The sequence below is a fragment of the Pristiophorus japonicus genome, chromosome 2 (genome assembly GCF_044704955.1).
Source record: "Pristiophorus japonicus isolate sPriJap1 chromosome 2, sPriJap1.hap1, whole genome shotgun sequence".
Taxonomy (NCBI): Eukaryota; Metazoa; Chordata; class Chondrichthyes; family Pristiophoridae; genus Pristiophorus; species Pristiophorus japonicus.
Window position 1 is genome coordinate 21,408,890 of NC_091978.1, and position 22,131 is coordinate 21,431,020.

Here is a 22,131-nt window from a genome sequence, read left to right on the forward strand (position 1 = left end):
TCCCCCCTTTCTTCCCTCGCTCCCTCATCTCTTCTTCCCCCCTCACCCCCCACTCTCCTTCCCCCCACACCCCCCATTTCCCCCTCTCACCCCCCCCGCTTCCTGCTCTCAACCCCCCTCCTTCCACCTCTCACCCACCCCCTCCCCCCCCTTCCTCTTCCTTTCCCCCCCTCCTTCGCCCCTCCTGTCTCCTTCTCCCCCTCCCCCCACACCTCAACCCCCCCCTCCCTACATCACCCCACCTCTCCCCCTCCCTCAACTCCTCCCACCCCCCCCTCCCCCCCACCCCCCTCCCTCCACTCCTCCCACCCCCCCCCCTCTCACCCACCCCCCTCCTTCCCCCTCCTCTCACCCACCCCACTCCTCACCCACCCCCCTCCTTCCCCCTCCTCTCACCCACCCCCCTCCTTCCTCCTCCTCACCCTTCCCCCTCCTCTCACCCACCCCCCTCCTTCCTCCTCCTCACCCTTCCCCCTCCCTCCTTCCCCTCCCTCCTTCCCCCTCATCCTTACCCCTCATCCTTACCCCCCTCCCTCCTCCCCCCTCATCCTTCCCCCCTCCCTCCTCCCCCCTCATCCTTCCCCCCTCCCTGCTTCCCTCCTTCCCCCCTCCCTCCTTCCCCCTCATCCTTCCCCCCTCCCTCCTTCCCCCTCATCCTTCCCCCCTCCCTTCATCACCCCCCCTCCCTCCTACCCCCCTCCTTCCTCCTCCTCACCCTTCCCCCTCCTTCACCCCCTCCCTCCTTCACCCCCCTCCCTCCTTCACCCTCATCACCCCTCCCTCCTTCCCCCTCATCCTTCCCCCCTCCCACATCACCCCCCCATCACCCCCCCTCCCTCCTCCTCACCCCCCTCCCTCCTTCCCCCTCCTCACCCCCCCCTCCTTTCTCTCCCTCCCCTCCTTTCCTCCCCCCTCCCTCCTCCTTCCTCCTTCCCCCTCACCCCCCTCCCTCCTCCTTCCCCCTCACCCCCCCTCCCTCCTCCTTCCCCCTCACCCCCCCTCCCTCCCCCTTCCTCTCCCCTTCTCCCTCTCCTCACCCCCCCTCTCCCCCTCCCTCCTCCTCACCCCCCTCCCTCCTTCCCCCTCCTCACCCCCCCCTCCTTTCTCTCCCTCCCCTCCTTTCCTCCCCCCTCCCTCCTTCCCCTCCTCACCCCCCCCTCCTTTCTCTCCCTCCCCTCCTTTCCTCCCCCCTCCCTCCTTCCCCTCCTCACCCCCCCTCCCTCCTTCCCCCTCCTCACCCCCCCCTCCCTCCTCCTTCCCCCTCACCCCCCCTCCCTCCTCCTTCCCCCTCACCCCCCCTCCCTCCTCCTTCCCCCTCACCCCCCCTCCCTCCTCCTTCCCCCTCACCCCCCCTCCCTCCTCCTTCCCCCCTCCTTCCCCCTCACGCCCCCCTCCCTCCTTCCCCCTCACGCCCCCCTCCCTCCTTCCCCCTCACGCCCCCCTCCCTCCTTCCCCCTCCTCACCCCCCCCTCCCTCCTTCCCCCTCCTCACCCCCCCCTCCCTCCTTCCCCCTCCTCACCCCCCCCTCCCTCCTTCCCCCTCCTCACCCCCCCCTCCCTCCTTCCCCCTCCTCACCCCCCCCTCCCTCCTTCCCCCTCCTCACCCCCCCTCCCTCCTTCCCCTCCTCACCCCCCCCTCCCTCCTTCCCCCTCCTCACCCCCCCCTCCCTCCTTACCCCCCCTCCCTCCTTCCCCCTCCTCACCCCCCCCTCCCTCCTTACCCCCCCTCCCTCCTTCCCCCTCCTCACCCCCCCTCCCTCCTTACCCCCCCCTCCCTCCTTCCCCCTCCTCACCCCTCCCTCCTTCCTTCCCCTCCCTCCTTCCCCTCCTCACCCCCCCTCCGTCCTTCCCCCTCCTCACCCCCCCCTCCCTCCTTCCCCCTCCTCACCCCCCCCTCCCTCCTTCCCCCTCCTCACCCCCCCCTCCCTCCTTCCCCCTCCTCACCCCCCCCTCCCTCCTTCCCCCTCCCTCCTCACCCCCCCTCCCTCCTCCTCCCCCTCCCTCCTTCCCCCTCCTCACCCCCCCCTCCCTCCTTCCCCCTCCCTCCTTCCCCCTCCTCACCCCCCCCTCCCTCCTTCCCCCTCCCTCCTTCCCCCTCCCTCCTTCCCCTCCCTCCTTCCTTCCCCCCTCCCTCCCCCCCCTCACCCCCCCTCTCCCTCCTTCCCCCTCCTCACCCCCCCTCTCCCTCCTCACCCCCCCCTCCCTCCTTCCCCCTCCTCACCCCCCCCTCCCTCCTTCCCCTCCTCACCCCCCCCTCCCTCCTTCCCCCTCCTCACCCCCCCCCCACCCCCCCCCCTCCCTCCTTACCCCCCCCCTCCCTCCTTCCCCCTCCTCACCCCCCCCCCCCTCCCCCCCCCCTCCCCCCTTCCCCCTCCAAATGTGAGTTTATCCACTTTGGGGGCAAAAACACGAAGGCAGACTATTATCTGAATGGCGGCAGATTAGGAAAAGGGGAGGTGCAGCGAGACCTGGGTGTCATGGTTCATCAGTCATTGAAAGTTGGCATGCAGGTACAGTAGGCAGTGAAGGCGGCAAATGGTATGTTGGCCTTCATAGCAAGGGGATTTGAGTATAGGAGCAGGGAAGTCTTGCTGCAGTTGTACAGGGCCTTGGTGAGGCCCCACCTGGAATATTGTATTCAGTTTTGGTCTCCTAATCTGAGGAAGGACGTTCTTGCTATTGAGGGAGTGCAGCGAAGGTTCACCAGACTGATTCCAGGGATGGCTGGACTGACATATATGAGGAGAGACTGGATCATCTGGTCCTTTATACATTGAAGTTTAGAAGGATGAGAGGGGATCTCATAGAAACAAATAAGATTCTGACTGGACTGGACATGCTAGATGCGGGAAGAATATTCCCGATGTTGTGGAAGTCCAGAACCAGTAAACAGTCTTAGGATAAGGGGCAGGCCATTTAGGACTGAGATGAGGAGAAACTTCTTCATTCAGAGAGTTGTTAACCTGTGGAATTACCTGCCGCAGAGAGTTGTTGATGCCAGGTCATTGGATATATTCACGAGGGAGTTAGATATGGCCCTTACGGCTAAAGGGATCAAGGGGTTTGGAGAGAAAGCAGGAAAGCGGTACTGAAGGAATGATCAGCCATGATCTTATTGAATGGTGGTGCAGGCTCAAAGGGCCTAACGGCCTACTCCTGCACCTATTTTCTATGTTTCTATGTTTCTCTCTTTTAGCCAATTTTGCATCTACCTCCTGTTTTACCCAAGTTACTCACTGCATTAAGTTTGAAATAACATTTGGAAATAAAAAAACTGCTATTAGTAAGATAACCATGGAGTTGTTAGATTGTCAGAAATACAGCCAAGTATACCCTATCTTTACAATGATACTATTGCAGTTCTTTTATAAACCTGTGTTGTCCAGTCTTTCCATTTTTTTTTCAAACTTACAACTATTCTTTTTGGGAGATGACAGGGAAAAGAAATGTTGCACATTATTTATAACTTACAGTTTTAATGAGGAATTTGCTTGGGTGGCTATCCAATGAGATGATCCTAGAAATAAATAACATAAAAGCACTTAAAAAGGCTGTGTTGCAAAGAAATTCATAAACTCTGGAAACTATAATTTATTACCTTTTAGATTGGCAGTTGGGACATGAAAAGTCTAACTTATTTCACTATTGAAGTCCATTATATCTTCTGCTAATCACTATGGCTTCCCTACAGTAACCTGCCTCCTGAGGTTCCTTGAAAAAAGTAACTGAGGTACAATGTTGACTAAGTTTTATCATAATCCATGAAACATTCTAGCACAACAGAAAAATAACCAACATAAATAATAAGCTGAAAAGTGTCAATTATTCTTTCAGCTGTATGTAGCAGAAACTCAGGTAGAAGAGTATAAAATGCACCACATAGGGTCTTGTAGTGGAGTGCCTGGTTGCCCATTTGCAATTCCACATCTTGGCCAGGCCACCAGACAGGTTTTTATTTAAATATTAGTTTCTGAGATGTGGGCATCGCTGGCCAGACCAGCATTTATTGCCCATCCCTAATTGCCCCAGAGAAGATGGTGGTGAGCCGCCTTCTTGAACCGCTGCAATCCGTGAGGCCTGGACTAATGATCTGGAGACAAGAGTTCAAATCCCACCATGGTATCTGAGGAATTTAAATTCAGTTAACTGAAATAAATCTAGAATTTTAAAAAAGCTAATGGTGACCATGATTGTCATAAAAAACCATCTGGCGCACTAAAGTCCTTTAGGGATGGAAATCAGCTGGCTGCGACTGGTCTGGCCTATATGTGACTCCAGACCCAGAGCAATGGTGGTTGAAACAGCCTAGCAAGCCAGTCAGTTGTCCACTATGACAAACTGCAACAGTTCAAGAAGGTGGCTCACCATCACCACCTCAAGGGTAACTGGGGATGGGCAATAAATGCTGGCCTTGTTAGTGATACCCACATCTCGTGAATTAAAAAGCATCCCAGATCAAGGACATCTGCTCCTTGACCGCTAAATTTTCTTCTCGAGGAAGGCGGTGAGCCGTTGCAAAAACTAGCCCAAAAACTAAAACTGCCACACCTGAACTTAGTAATGAATGCATGCTTAGACCGAGGTTACATTGTATTCTTGGATCAACAGAGAACATTTTAGCTTAGAATGGCCATCAATAAAAAAAATATTCTCCAACTACACTACAGCTTTAGTGAAACTCAACTGCACTAAAATAGTAGTAACTGCTGTAAAACTAAATGAGAGAGAGAAAGCTATAGGATACAAAACTTAGGTTCATGAGTGGAAAATTTAGCCATATACGTGTACATGTAAAGCCATCAAAGGCTCAGCACAAAACAATACTAACCTTCCCTGGCTATTCACAGCTTGAATACTGAAGGACAATTTTGATCTGCCGGCAAAATGAGAGACAGTTACCAAAAATGCTTTGTTCAATGCACTCAATCGAAATAAAAAGTACTTTATTAGTACACTCGAAAAACATTGAGGAACACACAAAAGGAAACATTTAAGAATGCCAAGAAATCAAAAGTGTGTGTAGATGAGATGCATTGTATCAACATATTAGAAAGACACAACACAAGACTTTCTGGAAAGATACACCTGGAATCTGATAAAAATTGTGTGTTCTTGCAAAACGCACTTTTAAACAGAGTTCATGTATGAGGTCATACAAATTCAAACAGAAGATTGAAATTATTTTGTTTTCAGAGAGAGACTGATGTTGCCTCTACAAGAGTTAAAAGCACAGAGCTGCAGTTTTCAGATCATGAAGAACGCAAATATAAACAAAGTGCTGGAAATACATGGCAGGTCTGGTAACGTCTGCTTACAAAAACTGTCAGACTGCGGAATGCGGATAAGAAAATGGCACCAAGAATCTGGAAATGTAACACCTCAATTCCTCCTGCTCGTTTCCATTTTGGTTTGTGTTGCGTTATGGTTCGTCATCAAGGTTTCTCAACAAAACAATGCTAACTGCGCTATATTTCTTACCAGCAAATCATAGAATGGTTACAGCATGGCAGAAGGCCATTCTGCCCGTCGAGCCGGTGCCGGCTCTCTGCAAGAGCACCTCGGCTAGTCCTACTCCCCCGCCCTTTCCCCACTGCCCTGAATTTTCTTTTCCTTCAGGTACTTATCTCATTCCCTTTTGAAAGCAGTGGTTGAGTCTGCCTTCACCACCCTTTCAGGCAGTGCATTCCAGATCCTAACCACTCACCGCATAAAAGTTTTTTTCTTATGTCGCCTTTGGTTCTTTTGCCAATCACCTTAAATCTGTCCCCTCTGGTTCTCGACCATTCTGAAATGGGAACAGTTTCTCTCCATCTTCTCTGTCCAGACCCCACCATGATTTTGAACATCTCTATCAAATCTCCTCTCAATCTTCTTTGCTCTAAGGAGAACAACCCCAGCTTCTCCATGGGGAATCAAGGGTCTAATGAAGGTGAGGAACTTAATGTAATTAATATAAGTAGAGATAAAGTACTAGAGAAACTAATGGGACTAAAAGCCAACAAATCCCCTGGACTGAACCCTACATCCTAGGGTTCTAAAAGAGGTGGCTGCAGAGATTGTGGATGCATTGGTTTTGATTTTCCAAAATTCCCGAGATTCTAGAACGGTCCCAGCAGATTGGAAGGTAGCAAATGTAACACCATTGTTCAAGAAAGGAGGGAGAGAGAAACAGGGACCTACAGGCCAGTTCGCCTGACATCAGTCATCGGGAAAATGCTGGAATCCATTGTTAAGGAAGTGGTATCAGGGCACTTAGAAGATCATAAGATGATTAGGCAGAGTCAACATGGTTTATGAAAGAGAAATCTGACAAATATATTAAGAGTTTTTTAAGGATGTAACTAGTAGGGTAAAGGGGAACCAGTGGATACAGTATATTTGGATTTCCAAAGGCATTCGATAAGATGCCATATAAAAGGTTATTACACAAGATAAAGGCCCGTGGGGTTGGGAGTTATATACAAGTGCAACATCCCGAATCCAAAGCCAGACATTTCGGTGAGCAGCAAGAATTGGCATGTGGGGAGGTCCGAAATCCAGCAAAACCCAAAATCCAGCACAGATTCAGACCATGGCGCGGTCCGAAATCTGGCACAGATACGGTCCTGAGGATTCCGGATTTCAGACTATTAATTATCTTGTCTGAAATCCAGAAAGACCCAAAAACTGGCATGGACTAGGCCTGAGGATTCTGGATTTCAGACATTGTATCTGTAGTAGCATGGATAGAGGATTGGTTAAGGGACAGAAAACAGAGAGTAGGAATAACAGGTCTTTTTCAGCTTGGCAGGCTGTAACTAGTAGGGTGCTGCAAGGATCAGCTATTTACAATCTATATTAATGACCTAGATGAAGGAACTGAGTGTAATGTATCGAAGTTTGTTGACGATACAAAGCTAGGTGGAACAGTAAGCTGCGAGAACACAAAGCAAAGGGATATAGATAGACTAAGTGAGTGGGCAGTAAGGTGGCAGGTGGAATATAATGTATGGAAATGTGAGGTTATTCACTTTGGTGGGAAGAATAGAAAAACAGAATATTTTTTAAATGGTGAGAAACTTTTAAATGTTGCTGTTCAGAGACCACACCTGGAATACTGGGCATAGTTTTGGTCTCCTTATCTAAGGAAGGATATACTTGCCGGAGGCGGTACAACAGAGTTCACTAGATTGATTCACGAGATGAGAGGGCTGTCCTAAGATGAGAGATTGTGTAGAATGGGCCTAAACTCTCTGGAGTTTAGAAGAATGAGAGGTGATCTCATTGAAACATACAAGATTCTGAAGGGGATTGACAGGGTAAATTCTGAGAGGTGGTTTCCCCTGGCTCGGAGGCATAGTCTCAGGCTAAGGGGCACATGTAAGACTGAGATGAGGAGGAAGGGGGAAAGATTCAGAGGGTTGTGAATCTTTGGAATTTTCTGCCCCAGAGGGCTGTGGATGCCAAGTTTCTGAATATATTTGAGGCCGAGATTGATAAATGATAGGGGAAATCAGGGCGATGGAGATCGGGCGGGAAAGTGGAGCTGTGGTCGATAAGCAGCCATTATTGGATTGAATGGCGGAGCAGGCTCGAGGGGCCGTATGGCCTACCCCTGCTCCTATTTATGTTCTCCAGTCTATCCATGTAACCGAAGTCCCTCGTGCCTGGAATCATTCTCGTAAATCTTTTCTGCATCCTCTCCAAGGCTTTCACATCCATCCTAAAGTGCGGTGCCCAGAATTGGACATGGTAAAACCACAATTATAAGGTGGTTTTAAGAGGGTACACAGTGAAAGGTAAAGAGTATAGACTAAGCATTGGTTTCTACAAAAATTAAGTGAAATTGGAAGAATAGTCAGAGGGTCATTAGGAAATGGAATTCTTTATCAACTGCAATTGAAAAAGAGACAATACCATCATTTAAGCTGGAACTGTAGAACTTTACATCAGAGTGCAGCTATTCTAATTGAATGGTAGAATAAGCTTAAGGACCTACTCCTGTTACTTTTCAGCACATTATGCCTGTGCTCATTCTTTGCTAGACAACCCTGTTCTCTCTATCCAAGTTTTTTTTATCCTCCACTGCTTCAAATATTTATCAGAAAATGTATAGGTATTTGAAAATATAAAAGGATACAGGAAAAGACCAGGAAAGAATGATTAATCTTCAAGGTGCAGAACTAGCATTAGCACACGTGCGATTAGCTGAAAAGTAAACTGCTGTAATTTCTATGATTTTATGAAGAAAACACCAAGTGCTTTATGTCAGGTACTGACCACTGGGTGTCTCCTCAATCTTTGTCATTCTTATTTGCAAAGTTAAAAAAAGCCAAATTACAGCCTCAAAATAAAAACTGTTACTCATACCTTAGGACAGTTTTGTACTGATTAAGACTGTAACAATCCAATGTTGAAAGAAAAACCTCTTCAGCAGCATCTTTGGCCTACAAATGAACAGAATGCATTAATTTATACTCCATTTCAGCCTAGTCAAACGGACAGAGTAATCTACACAAACTGACTGCGATTACTATTTATAGAACTATGGATAACCTTGGCTGTTTAACCCTTAATATACAGTGTAGACAAATTTACATGTCCTTGTGTGCTCTTCTTGGAGAATCTTAAGATTTTATTTTCCAAAAAGTCGCTCCCACTTCCTATCTTAATATTGTATGTGGCTCAATGTTAAAAACGTCTAAGCATGTTGGATCGCAGTTATTACTATTTAGGCATCAGTCTTGGCTCAGTGGTAGCACTCTTGCCGGAGTCAGGTGGTTGTGGATTCAAGCCCCACTCAAGACTTGAGCACATAATCTGGCCTGACACTTCAGTACAGTACTGAGGAAGTCCTAAATTGTCAGAGGTGCTGTCTTTCAAATGAGACGTTAAACTGAGGTCCCATCTGCACTCTCAGATCGAGGTTTAAAAACAAACCCATAGCTCGATTTGAAGAGGAGCAGGTGCACTCTCCTTGTGCCACAAACTTGGTTCCCTAGCCACCAATTCCATCCCCATTCCTGGTCATAGCTGGAGGCTGTATCACATTGTTCATAAGCTGAGCTTCCAACACCATGTCCTCTCCATCACCAAGACTGTCAATGTTCCCTTCAATTTTTGGGGGTGCATGGTCCCTTTAAGGGACTGCGCAGCCCATTCAAAATACCATGCAGTTTTTCCCATTTAAAAGCCGATGAGCCAGCTGCACAGGAGCTTCAGAGCTTGTGGGTCGGTGCAGCTTAAACATTGCCACCTACGACACCTTCATATCTCTCTTCTTCACTCCTGCATCAGCTCATCTGCTGCTGATACCATCACCTAAGCTTTTGTTACCTCCAGACTCTACTATTCCAATGCTCTCCTAACCAGCCTCTAATCTTATACTCCCCCTCCCCAAGCCCGCCCCCCATATCCCAATTCACAGCAAGTCCAGTTTACCACTTACCCTGGGCTTGCTGACCTACATATTGACTCCAAGTCTAACACTTCAATTTAAAACTCTCATCCTTGTGTTCAAATCCCTCCATGGCCTCGTCCGACCAGACAACCCTTCAGCTGTCTGGGCCCAAAGCTCTGAAATTCCCTCCCGAAACCCCTCTGGTCTCTCTCCTTCTTTAAGACACTGCTTAAAACCTATCTCTTCCTGTCTTAATATTATATGTGGCTCAGTGTCAAATTATGTTTGACATCACCTTGGGATGTTTTACTGCATTAAAGGCGCTATATAAATGCAAGTTGTTGTACTGGCTGATATTTATCCCTCAACCAACAACGCATTACCTGGTCACTTTTCCCGTAATCTTGGCTGCCACAATACAACACTTCAGAAGTACTTCATTGGCTGTGAAGTGTTTTGGAACATCCTGAGATCATGAAAAGCAGTATAATATGCAAGTTCTGTCCTTCCTTTTAACAGTTTCTACAATTCTGTGGGGCCGAAATGGTCAACCGCCCGAAACGAGTCGCACCTACTGGTCTTGAAGTGCCCTGGCCGCCCCAATGAATGGGCGGCCAAACCCGAAAAATTCAGCACTTTGTGCTTTTTTTGAAGTGGGGCGGAAGTGGTCTCATCATGGAGGAAGAAGTGAGGGTGGGACGGAGTGGCTGTCACTGGCAGGGCAGAAGTGGGGGCGGTGCGGAGCGGCCCATACTAGCGGGGCGGAAGTGGGGGCAGTGCGGAGTGGAAGTCGGGGCGATGCGGGGCGGAAGTCGGGGCGATGCGGAGTGGAAGTCGGGGCGATGCGGAGTGGAAGTCGGGGCGATGCGGAGTGGAAGTCGGGGCGATGCGGAGCGGCCCATACTAGCGGGGCGGAAGTCGGGGCTGTGCGGAGCGGCCGATACTAGCGGGGCGGAAGTCGGGGCGATGCGGAGCGGCCCATACTAGCGGGGCGGAAGTCGGGGCTGTGCGGAGCGGCCGATACTAGCGGGGCGGAAGTCGGGGCAATGCGGAGTGGCCCATACTAGCGGGGCGGAAGTTGGGGCAGTGCGGAGTGGCCCGTACTAGCGGGGCGGAAGTCGGGGCGATGCGGAGTGGCCCATACTAGCGGGGTGGAAGTCGGGGCTGTGCGGAGCGGCCGATACTAGCGGGGTGGAAGTCGGGGCAATGCGGAGTGGCCCATACTAGCGGGGCGGAAGTCGGGGCAATGCGGAGTGGCCCATACTAGCGGGGTGGAAGTCGGGGCGATGCGGAGTGGCCCATACTAACGGGGCGGAAGTCGGGGCAGTGCGGAGTGGCCCATACTAGCGGGGCGGAAGTCGGGGCGATGCGGAGTGGCCCATACTAACGGGGCGGAAGTCGGGGCAGTGCGGAGTGGCCCATACTAGCGGGGCGGAAGTCGGGGCGATGCGGAGTGGCCCATACTAGCGGGGTGGAAGTCGGGGCAATGCGGAGTGGCCCATACTAGCGGGGCGGAAGTCGGGGCAGTGCGGAGTGGCCCATACTAGCGGGGTGGAAGTCGGGGCGATGCGGAGTGGCCCATACTAACGGGGCGGAAGTCGGGGCAGTGCGGAGTGGCCCATACTAGCGGGGTGGAAGTCGGGGCGATGCGGAGTGGCCCATATTAGCGGGGTGGAAGTCGGGGCAGTGCGGAGTGGCCCATACTAGCGGGGTGGAAGTCGGGGCGATGCGGACTGGCTGACGCTGCAAGTCGTTAGCATCACGCAGGTGCGTCACAACACAACGTCCCTCCCCGTCAGTTAAAGGGGAGAACAGAAACTCTTTTCTCTCCACAGATGCTGCCAAAGATTTCCAGCATTCTGTTTTTATTTCAGATTCCAGCATCCGCAGTATTTTGCTTTTGTGCTAGAGTTAAAGGGGTGTGCCGCTGCAAACTCTGCAGTCACTTTAGTGACAAACACTGGGCCAACAGAGAAGGTTTCAGCCGGGCCAGGGGTCTGGCACACAAGAGGGAGTGCCAGGCTTCCATGTTGCCCGCCTGGCCAAACTCACGGCCATAATTGTCAGCCCAATCTGGCAGTCGGCCGACAAAAAAAAAAAAGTCGCCAGCAGCGCCACCTCCCCTTTAAGGGCTGACTAGGGAACAGAAAGGGCGCGACACAAAAAGCTGTCAATGGCACCGACTGAAGGCGGGGACATTTTTGAAAGTGGCCACCGCCGGTCAGTACGGGTCAGCCTGTGCACACCGCAGCGGAAAACCGGGCAGACCGGTCCCCTACATTGCCCCAAAACGGAGGAAGGAAAATTTCAAAAATGGCGGCCCCTCCGCACCGACCCGTGGTCGCCATTTCCAGGCGGCCACGAGCCTAAAAGAAAGGGGCAATTTCATCTCCTATGTCTCAGTAGATAGAAGTAGAAGTTTCCATTATTTGGGGAATCAACAATGAGGGGCCATAGATGTCACTTAAATGTTGAGACTTAAAACAGAGCGCAGATGAATCTACTTCATAGAGTTAAGGAACTGTAGAATTCACTTCCAGGGTTAGTAACTGAAGCAGAAATGGTTAACATTCAAGATGACAAATGATGAAAGCCATCACAGGCTGGTTGGGCCAATATTCCTACAACTTTCACAGCACTGAGCTGAAACTTCCAAATCCCATTGGAGCAAGGATGTCCCCCATGCATTACAAGTTGTCTAACATCTAAATTATCATATTATCCCAACTTCATCCATTCGGAGGATGTTGCCAAGGTTCAAGTACGTTGCCGGAGAATGATAGCATAATTTCTAACTTGTTTAGTCATGCTCACAACAGACACCACCACCAAAATAACCAGAAATCTTCTGTTTAACAGTTAAAATTCAATCTTACAAGTCACTTACAATTTTTATGCTGGAAGTTTCTACGTAGCATCGGATGCTAGCCAGCACTGCTTCTACTGCAGCAACATAAATCTGTGGCAACACCCTAAGAAATAAAGATCATTCAGAGACTTACTCGCCGATTCATGATGCAGTCTAGAACAGTGTTTTCCAATATATTATCCAGCAGCCACATGTAGCTAATTGGGAATACATGTGGCTAATTGCATTCCTGATCAGTAAATCAAAAATGAATTACTAGGCACCCGGCATTGGGCATACAATATAAATATTTATATTCGCACAGTGCATGCATGTGTACAATAACCTTTTGAATGTTTGTTGATAATCTGGCAAGAGGAAAAGCACCCACAACACTTTTTTTTTTAAGGTGTTGTGGGTGCTTTACTTCCTCGATGACTGAATGGTGCAGAATTTTGAAGACCCAGTTGAGATGATCAGCACATAATCAACTGCAAAAAGAAGCCCCATCCACACAGCCACATTCAGCTCAGCAGTCTAAATTCCCGTTTCATTTCAAACCACTCAATTAGAGAAGCGTAACTTCAGGAATGATCTGTGTTTCTCAGTTCTACTTACCAGCATTAGGACAGTAACAGGACAAAAAAGGGGGGAAATGCAATGACAGTTTGTGCTGGTATATTGAAGATTCCAATGGCAAGTCTTGGAACGGATTGATAACATTTGGGAGGGGAAACACAGCAGGTCACATCATGAGTTGAGTGTGTGAAACATGCAGTTTTCTGGTTGAGTTGCGAGTCTGCAGAAAGACTGACTGATAGCTGGGACTCTCAGGTCTGCCAGTCACTCTATAGAACAGCAGAGACAACCATACACCTTCGTTCCACAAAGCCAAGGATCCTCTTGGAAGTGAATCCACAATCAATGCTGAGGAGTAGAACACAATGGCAGTGTCAGGGAAAGAGAAGCTGCCAGCAGCCACTGAGCGTATGGACGCAGCGCTGGGCAGAAAAGTACAGCCCCTCTTGCGTTCCTTGATTCAGGAGGCTGGTGAGGTTATCACACGCAGATAAGCGCGAGGCGGCAGCAGGTTTCTGAAAGAAATGGCTTTTTTCGAATGGGGAGTTCTTTACCCAGCATCCATAGCTGTAGAGAAACTGCTCTATACCTGGAATAGATCCACACAAGCATTTAATCCCAGGGATAGAGCCGTTTCTCTGCCGCTATGAATGCCGGGTAAAGAACTCCACATTCCACAAGTGTAATTTCTTTCACAAAATCCACTCCTGCCTCGCGCTGTCCTGTGTTTTAAGTTAAAAAATGCTTGGTGCATTTGCGTCTCAGTGTCCCTTTGTGGCAGGTGTCTGTTTTTTTCGGAGTGTCCATTTATACAGGTTTCACTGTACTATCAAACTTCAATAAATCCAACAGTGGCTTCACATTTTAACCACAATGTTGACTGTTGTAAGTCAGCCATTCTCCTAACTTTCTTTACCTGTGCACAACGTAAAAGGCAGCTACCATAACCATGTAAGGACACAAGTACATAAGAAATAGGAGCAGGAGTACACCATACAGGCCCTCGCACCTGCTCCACCATTCAATAAGATCATGGTTGATCTGATCTTGGCCTCAACTACACTTTCCTGCCCGCTCCCCATAACCATCGACTCCCTGATAGTTCAAGAATCTGCCTATCTGAGCCTTGAATATATTAAATGACTCAGCTTCCACAGCTTTTTTGGGTAGAGAATTCCAAAGATTCATGATCCTCAGAGAGAAGAACTTCCTCCAGTGGAGGGTAGCCAATGTAACCCCACTTTTTAAAAAAGGAGGGAGAGAGAAAACAGGGAATTATAGACCGGTCAGCCTGACCTCAGTAGTGGGTAAAATGATGGAATCAATTATTAAGGATGTCATAGCAGTGCATCTGGAAAATGGTGACATGATAGGTCCAAGTCAGCATGGATTTGTGAAAGGGAAATCATGCTTGACAAATCTTCTGGAATTTTGAGGATGTTTCCAGTAAAGTGGACAAAGGAGAACCAGTTGATGTGGTATATTTGGACTTTCAGAAGGCTTTCGACAAGGTCCCACACAAGAGATTAATGTGCAAAGTTAAAGCACATGGGATTGGGGGTAGTGTGCTGACGTGGATTGAGAACTGGTTGTCAGACAGGAAGCAAAGAGTAGGAGTAAACGGGTACTTTTCAGAATGGCAGGCAGTGACTAGTGGAGTGCCGCAAGGTTCTGTGCTGGGGCCCCAGCTGTTTACATTGTACATTAATGATTTAGACGAGGGGATTAAATGCAGTATTTAACCAGAACCAGGGGTCACAGTCTGAGGATAAGGGGTAAGCCATTTAGGACCGAGATGAGGAGAAACTTCTTCACCCAGAGTGGTGAACCTGTGGAATTCTCTACCACAGAAAGTAGTTGAGGCCAATTCACTAAATATATTCAAAAGGGAGTTAGATGAAGTCCTTACTACTCGGGGGATCAAGGGTTATGGCGAGAAAGCAGGAAGGGGGTACTGAAGTTTCATGTTCAGCCATGAACTCATTGAATGGCGGTGCAGGCTAGAAGGGCTGAATGGCCTGCTCCTGCACCTATTTTCTATGTTTCTATGTTTCTATCTCTGTCTCAAATGGGCGACCCGTTATTCTGAAACTATGCTCCCTAGTTCTAGATTCCCTCGCGAAGGGAACATCCTCTCAGCATCTACCCTGTCAAGCCCCCTCAATCTTATACATTTCAATAAGTCCACACCTCATTCTTCTGAACACCAATGAGTATAGGTCCAACCTTTCTTTGTAAGACAACCCCTTCATCTCAGGAATCAACATCCTGAACCTTCTCTGAGCTGCCTTCAATGCAAGTACATCCCTCCTTAAATAAGGAGACCAAAACTGTACGCAATACTCCAGGTATGGTCTCACCAACATCCTGGACAGTTGTAGCAAGACTTCCCTACTTTTATACTTACAATAAAGGCCAACATTCCATTTTCCTTCCTAATTACTTGCTGTACCTGCATGCTAACATTTTGTTTCATGCACGAGGACACCCAGCTCCCTATCTACCGCAGCATTCTATAGTCTCTCACCATTTAAATAATATCTTGCTTTTCTATTCTTTCTACCAAAGTGGATAACCTCACATTTGCCCACGAGACTCCATCTGCCAAAATTTTGCCCACTCACTTAGCCTGTTTATATCCCTTTGCAGACTCTGTATCCTCCTCACAACTTGCTTTCCCACCTATCTTTGCATAGTCAACAAATTTGGCTACAATTCTCTCGGTCCCTTCATCCAAGTTATTAATCTAGATTGTAAATAGTTGAGGCCTCAGCACTGATCCCTGTGACAGCTCACTAGTTAAATTTTGGCAACCTGAAAATGTCCCATTTATCCCGACTCTCTGTTTTCCGTTAATTAGCCAATCCTCTATCCATGCTAATATATTACCCCAATACCATGAGCTCTTAACTTGTGTAGCAATCTTTTGTGGCACCTTATCAAATGCCATTTGGAACTTCAAATACACTACATCTACTCCTTTATCCACCCTGCTAGTTACATCCTCAAAGAATTTTAATAAATTTGTCAAAACACGATTTCACTTTCAATCAAGCAGAGTCAACATGGCTTTATGATGATTTTCTAAATATCCTACTACTTCCTTAATAATGGATTCCAGTATCTTCCAAATGACTGATGTTAGGCTAACTGGCCTATAGCTTCTTGCTTTCTGTCTCCCTCCTTTCTCGAATAGGGGCATTACATTTGCGGTTTTCCAATCTGCTGGGACGGTTCCAGAATCAAGGGAATTTTGGAAGATTTTAAGACCCTAGGATGCAGGCAATTAGGTCCAGATGACTGGTTAGCCTTCAATCCCATTAGTTTGCCGAGTACTTTTTCTCTAGTGATAGTGATTGTTTTCACCCTCCCTTTTGCCCGATTATCTACTATTATTGGGATGTTTTCTGTGTCTTCTACTGTGTAGACAGATACAAAATATTTGTTCAAAGTCTCTGCCATTTCCTGGTATCCCATTAATTCCCCAGTCTCATCCTCTAAGGGACCAACATTTACTTTAGCTACTCTTTTCCTTTTTATATACTTGTAGAAGCTCTTACGGCTTGTTTTTATATTTCTTGCTAGTGTAATGGGTATAAAGTTGTAGCAGGCAAAGAGCAGACAGATAGATGGTCAAGAATGGAGATACTGAAGGTATTGAATTGATCTGAAACGTAAAATGGTCCAGATTAAGAGGGCTTATCAGTATTAGGAGGGTCTGAGGAATCGGTGAAGTTCCTCTACCTTATGGTATGGATTATAATTGCCTATTGTATGTAACACTTGCTTATGTATGTAAAGCACACTTATGACGAATTAAGCCTGATGGTTAATGAACCATCCTTAACCTTAGTAACACGAAGACAGTAGGTCAACAGTTAAGATACATTTTGAATAGAGTCTCTGGGGAAGAGACAAGAAAGCCAGTGTTTGGGAACAGAGTTACTTCAGGTGTCATAGGGACTAAGGCAAAGTTCACATCACTGAACAAACACAATTAACATATCATGGGAGATAGACAGTTGGGAACCACCACTCCGAGCCAGTCTGATAAGAGACGATAAATCAATGTAACTTCGCTGATCAGCAGTAAACCAAACGGTGCTTTTGTGGGAGAGGCACACACTTCAGTTTGTTGTATAATTGTGGGCGAGAACCATTGTTGAGAAGGTTCAAGTTTGAACTTTTCCCTTGCATGTGCTCGAATAAATTAGTTGAACCGAAGGTTTCGTTCGATTGATTCCGTGGTCATTATACGGGCGGGGCTGTCGATTCCTTATATCAGGGAGTCACATTTAAGGAGAGAAGTCTTCTTTTAACCCCTTCACTAATTTACTCTTAATCTATTTTCTCCCTCTATTATTATTTTTTGAGTCATCTTTTGGTAGTTTCTAAAATTTTCCTAATCTTCTGGCCTACCACTAATCTTCGCAACATTGTATGCCTTGTCTTTCCATTTGATACCATCCTTTACTTCTTTAGTTAGCCACGGATGGTTCATCCTTCTCGTAGAGTCTTTCTTTCTCAATGGAATATATCTTTGTTGAGAATGATGAAATAGCTCCTTAAATGTCTGCCACTGCTCATCTACCATCTTATCTTTTAATCTATTTTCCCAGTCTACTGTAGCCAACTCTGTCTTCATACCTTTGTAATTTTAGGTTTAAGACATTAGTTTCAGACTCAAATTTCTCACACTCAAACTGAATTTGAAATTCTATCATGTAATGATCACTCTTCCCTAGAGGATCCTTTACTATGAGATCATTAATTAATCCTGTCTCATTACACATTACTAGATCTAAGATAGCCTGCTGCCTGGTTGGTTCCGCAACATATTGTTCAAAGAAACTGTCCCAAATACACTATGAACTCGTCCTCAAGGCTATCTTTGTCGATTTGAGTTGTCCAATCTATATAAAGATTAAAGTCGCACACGATTATTGCAGTACCTCTCTTACAAGCCCCCATTATTTCTTGATTTATACTCTGTCCTACAGTGTAGCTACTGTTAGGGGGCTTATAGACTACTCCCACCAGTGACTGCTTTCCCTCGCTATTTCTTATCGCCACCCAAACTGATTTCTACATCTTGATCTTCCAAGCCAAGATCATTTCTCATTACTGCACTGATCTCATCCTTTATTAACTGAGCCACCCCACCTCTTTTTCCTTTCTGCCTATCTCTCCAAAATGTCAAGTACCCCTGAATATTCAGTTCTCAGCCTTGGTTACCTTGCAACCAGGTCTCTGTAATGACCATCAGACCATATCCATTTATTTCTATTTATGCTGTCAACTCATCTATCTTGTTACGAACGCTGCATGCAAGCAGTAGGAACCGAAATTTAACCTTGCATGTGTAATGAAAAGGCTGCTGTGTGCCATAGGATTATATTGGAAATAGTAAAGGTTTCTCACCATACCCCTAGGGAGGTAATTTTAACTTCTTCTGATGAAGTAAAACTGGCACTATCGGATCTGCCACCCATTACATATTCCACTGATTTTTTTTCCCCTCCAAATTGAGCGGACGATCCGATATGACACATTTTACATTATCGGCTAAAGTTAAAATGACCCCCTCCTGATCTCTGCAACACAAACAGATTATACTATTTCAGGCTAAATGACCAATTGTTAGAGGTATTTTTTTTCCACCATCAAAAGTACAACAGACAAAATATCAATATGGTACTTAACTTTCACATTAACAAAGTATTTAGCCTTCGATTTAAAAAGATCTCAGATGAAACACTACTTGGGTAACGAGCAAGTGAACCAAAGATGAGCAGCTACTTGAGGTTTTTTATGCCAGAAGCAGCCTTGGTGTCATATATGCTAAGCTTTGTTAGCAATCTGATGGGAAATTCATTACAAGAAATGGCCGCCTCTTTTTTCTTCAGGCCTCTATACACTGGAGTATTCCATTCAACTTTGTCCACATACGAGTCAGTCAGCAAATAATTAGCATATATAAAAAAAGGCCATCATCCTTTGAAGCTGGCATATATACTATTCCAGACAAGGTCTGTTTTAAGTTTGCCATAAATATGTGGTAACTCTAGAAAAGAAAACTTGTATGTTTACACAAACCAAATGCTCTCAGCTAAAAAGAATACAAGAAAACTTAACAGAAACTGCAATCCTGCCTTTCATTTTAAAATCAAACTTGAATAAATCATGCCCCTGAGACAGTGTGTGTTTTATATTTATCCTGAAATTTTCTATAGGTTTATGAAAATAGTTACTGAGGGGGGAAATTGCAGTCAGAGGCTTCCTAAGGGCGAATGCCTCCCACCGGAATTTTTTTTTTACAAAAATACCTGATGATCCCAGAGGAATGTAGAATTGCGGTCGGAAGCCTAGTTTCACAGTTCAGCATATAGGAACATGCCTACATAGTCGTATGCTGGGATCACGTGGGCCTGGACCACCAATGAACATCTAGTATTCTCACTGATAATAATGGGAACTCCATTTGTACAAGCTCCCATTACTATCAATGAGAATACCCCCAAAAAACAATAACCAACACAATAAATTTTAAAAACTCAAAATATATATATTTTTTAATGTGTTTTAATAGTGTTAAAAATAAACTTACCTTAATGGACAGGGTTTGTGTGACTAAATTAAATTTTGAGATGTTTTAAAACTCACACTGGTAAAAGTAGGCTATACGCCTGCTTTTACCAGGCATAAGAGCAAATAGCCCAATCTCTGCCCGCGGATGTCCTTCTCCTGCGGATGCATGCGATCTGACATTTTGACAGTTTGCAAAAGCCGGTTCTTGGCACATGCGCATTGCGTGCTGAGAACCGGCATTTGCGAGGCCTCTTCAGGTGTGTGCGCTCATCATACACAACCGGAGAGCCTGCAATTTTTTGGGCCACTAACTGCCATTACATACTATATTGGTCCAAGTTCATTATTCGTGCGTTTATTTTAAAATTTGGCATAGAAAGTTACGGCATAAAACTTACAACAGTTCATTTTTCTTTTGTTGATTGTTGTCTTTGCCTGCAAGAATGAAATAAAAGGCATTCATGTCACTTCTGATTGAAACATAGGTGCAGGAGTAGGCCATTCGGCCCCTCAAGCCTGCACCACCATTCAATAAGATCATGGCTGATCATTCCCTCAGTACCCCTTTCCTGCTTTCTCTCCATACCCCTTGATCCCTTTAGCCGTAAGGGCCATATCTAACTCCCTCTTGAATATATCCAATGAACTGGCATCAACAACTCTCTGCGGCAGGGAACTCCACAGGTTAACAACTCTGAGTGAAGAAGTTTCTCCTCATCTCAGTCCTAAATGGCCTACCCCTTATCCTAAGACTGTGTCCCCTGGTTCTGGACTTCCCCAACATCGGGAACATTCTACCCGCATCTAACCTGTCCCGTCCCTTCAGAATCTTATATGTTTCCATGAGATCCCCTCTCATCCTTCTAAACGCCAATGTATAAAGGCCCAGTTGATCCAGTCTCTCCTCATATGTCAGTCCAGTCATCCCGGGAATCAGTCTGGTGAACCTTCGCTGCACTCCCTCAATAGCAAGAACATCCTTCCTCAGATTAGGAGACCAAAACTGAACACAATACTCCAGGTGAGGCCTCACCAAGGTCCTGTACAACTGCAGTAAGACCTCCCTGTGCCTATACTCAAATCCCCTAATTATGAAGGCCAACATACCATTTGCCTTCTTCACCGCCTGCTGTACCTGCATGCCAACTTTCAATGACAGATGAACCATGACACCCAGGTCTCGTTGCACCTCCCCGTTTCCTAATCTGCCGCCATTCTGTCTTGACGTTTTACCCACAAAGTGGATAACATCACATTTATCCACATTATACTGCATCTGCCATGTATTTGCCCACTCACCTAACCTGTCCAAGTCACCCTGCAGCCTCTTGGCATCCTCCTCACATCTCATAACGCCACCCAGTTTAGTGTCATCCACAAACTTGGAGATATTACACTCAATTCCTTCATCTAAATCATTGATATATATTGTAAAGAGCTGGGATCCCAGCACTGAGGCCTGCGGCACTCCACTAGTCACTGCCTGCCATTCTGAAAAGGACTCGTTTATCCAGAGACTCTGCTTCCTGTCTGCCAACCAGTTCTCATCTTGATAAATAGAAAATTGACTGTTTATTCAAGTATTAACTTACCTATGTAAGGGACATGAGTGTTTCCAAAGAAGTATGTCCTCGAGCAAGCCAAAGGTCCTCTGGGAGATGTGCACTGCACAACCTGGATGGGATTAGTAACATATTCCATAACCCTTACAATTAATCAAATTATTGACTACTGCTCTGACTATACAATATGCACTGAGAAAAATCACTCCATGTCTGGACGATGAGGTTGAAAGTGCCAATTTGTTGGTAAGCCAAAACATCAGATACCAGGTCAGTGTAACTGACAAAATATACAATTTTTTAAACACCTTGATTGCTATGAGTATTAACACAATCTGAAGTAAGATTTTGTGTCTGCAGTTATTATGGTTGGGGATTGATCCTTGACGCGTAAAATGTTTGCAGCTTTCCAGTTAGGTTACAAGTCAACGTGACATCGTCTCCATTCTTCTGAAGAGAAGAGAGAAGTGGTATGGGTTTAAGCCCAATACTGATGACTTGAACAGCTTACACATCTTTGGAGTCGTGCAGTTTGGAGCCAACTGCACAGTTTTTCATCGTTGCTTAGCAAAAATGGGTTTCCCTGTCAAGTTGATCATCTTATCTACTGCATCTGCCCCCAATCTCCCCCAAAATATTTTTAATGCAAATTATAGCATATCTTATTTAACCCAGCTGATCAATACCAACACTTGGATATAAATGTGGTGTTCCATAGTACTATAAACAAACCACTTGGTCACAGACCAAGTGACGTTTTAAGTTTTGACTCGTGCGTGAGATCATCCCAAATTAAGCCATCAGATTTTTTTTTTTTAAAAAACATTGCTCCTTGGCTTAATATTTCAAACCGACACATATTGTGTGAATCCTGGATGCAAACCTGTATCTCATCACTCAAGATATTACTTGGATGTAGATAAATTAGTTAGACCTGCCAATCACTGGTCCATTACATTTGATATAACATTAATATTTTTTAATTCTGATCCTAAACTCAAGTTTTGTGTGATAAGTGAGATGAAAAGTCCCAGCCTTATTTATATGTGGAAAAAATTCTATTTTGAATCGAAGAGATAAAAATATATTCAACCAAAAAATTACCCACAGCTGTCGTGAAAATAAGTAATCATACTTAACCATACAAAATATATGAAATGGGAGAAAAGTATTACA

General features: G+C 46.3%; 1 protein-coding gene across 2 annotated transcripts in view; it reads right to left on the minus strand.

The window, feature by feature from the left end:
* dnaaf9 (dynein axonemal assembly factor 9) overlaps positions 1 to 22,131 on the minus strand; it is a 188,772-nt gene that overhangs the window by 105,206 nt on the left and 61,435 nt on the right. For both annotated transcript variants that reach the window (XM_070866808.1, XM_070866807.1), the window contains 6 exons: positions 20,986 to 21,067; positions 19,792 to 19,828; positions 12,266 to 12,350; positions 8,349 to 8,425; positions 4,828 to 4,872; positions 3,471 to 3,516 (listed from right to left, as the gene is read on the minus strand). In XM_070866808.1, the coding sequence (XP_070722909.1) occupies positions 3,471 to 3,516; positions 4,828 to 4,872; positions 8,349 to 8,425; positions 12,266 to 12,350; positions 19,792 to 19,828; positions 20,986 to 21,067 (372 nt within the window). The remainder of the gene's footprint in view (positions 1 to 3,470; positions 3,517 to 4,827; positions 4,873 to 8,348; positions 8,426 to 12,265; positions 12,351 to 19,791; positions 19,829 to 20,985; positions 21,068 to 22,131) is intronic.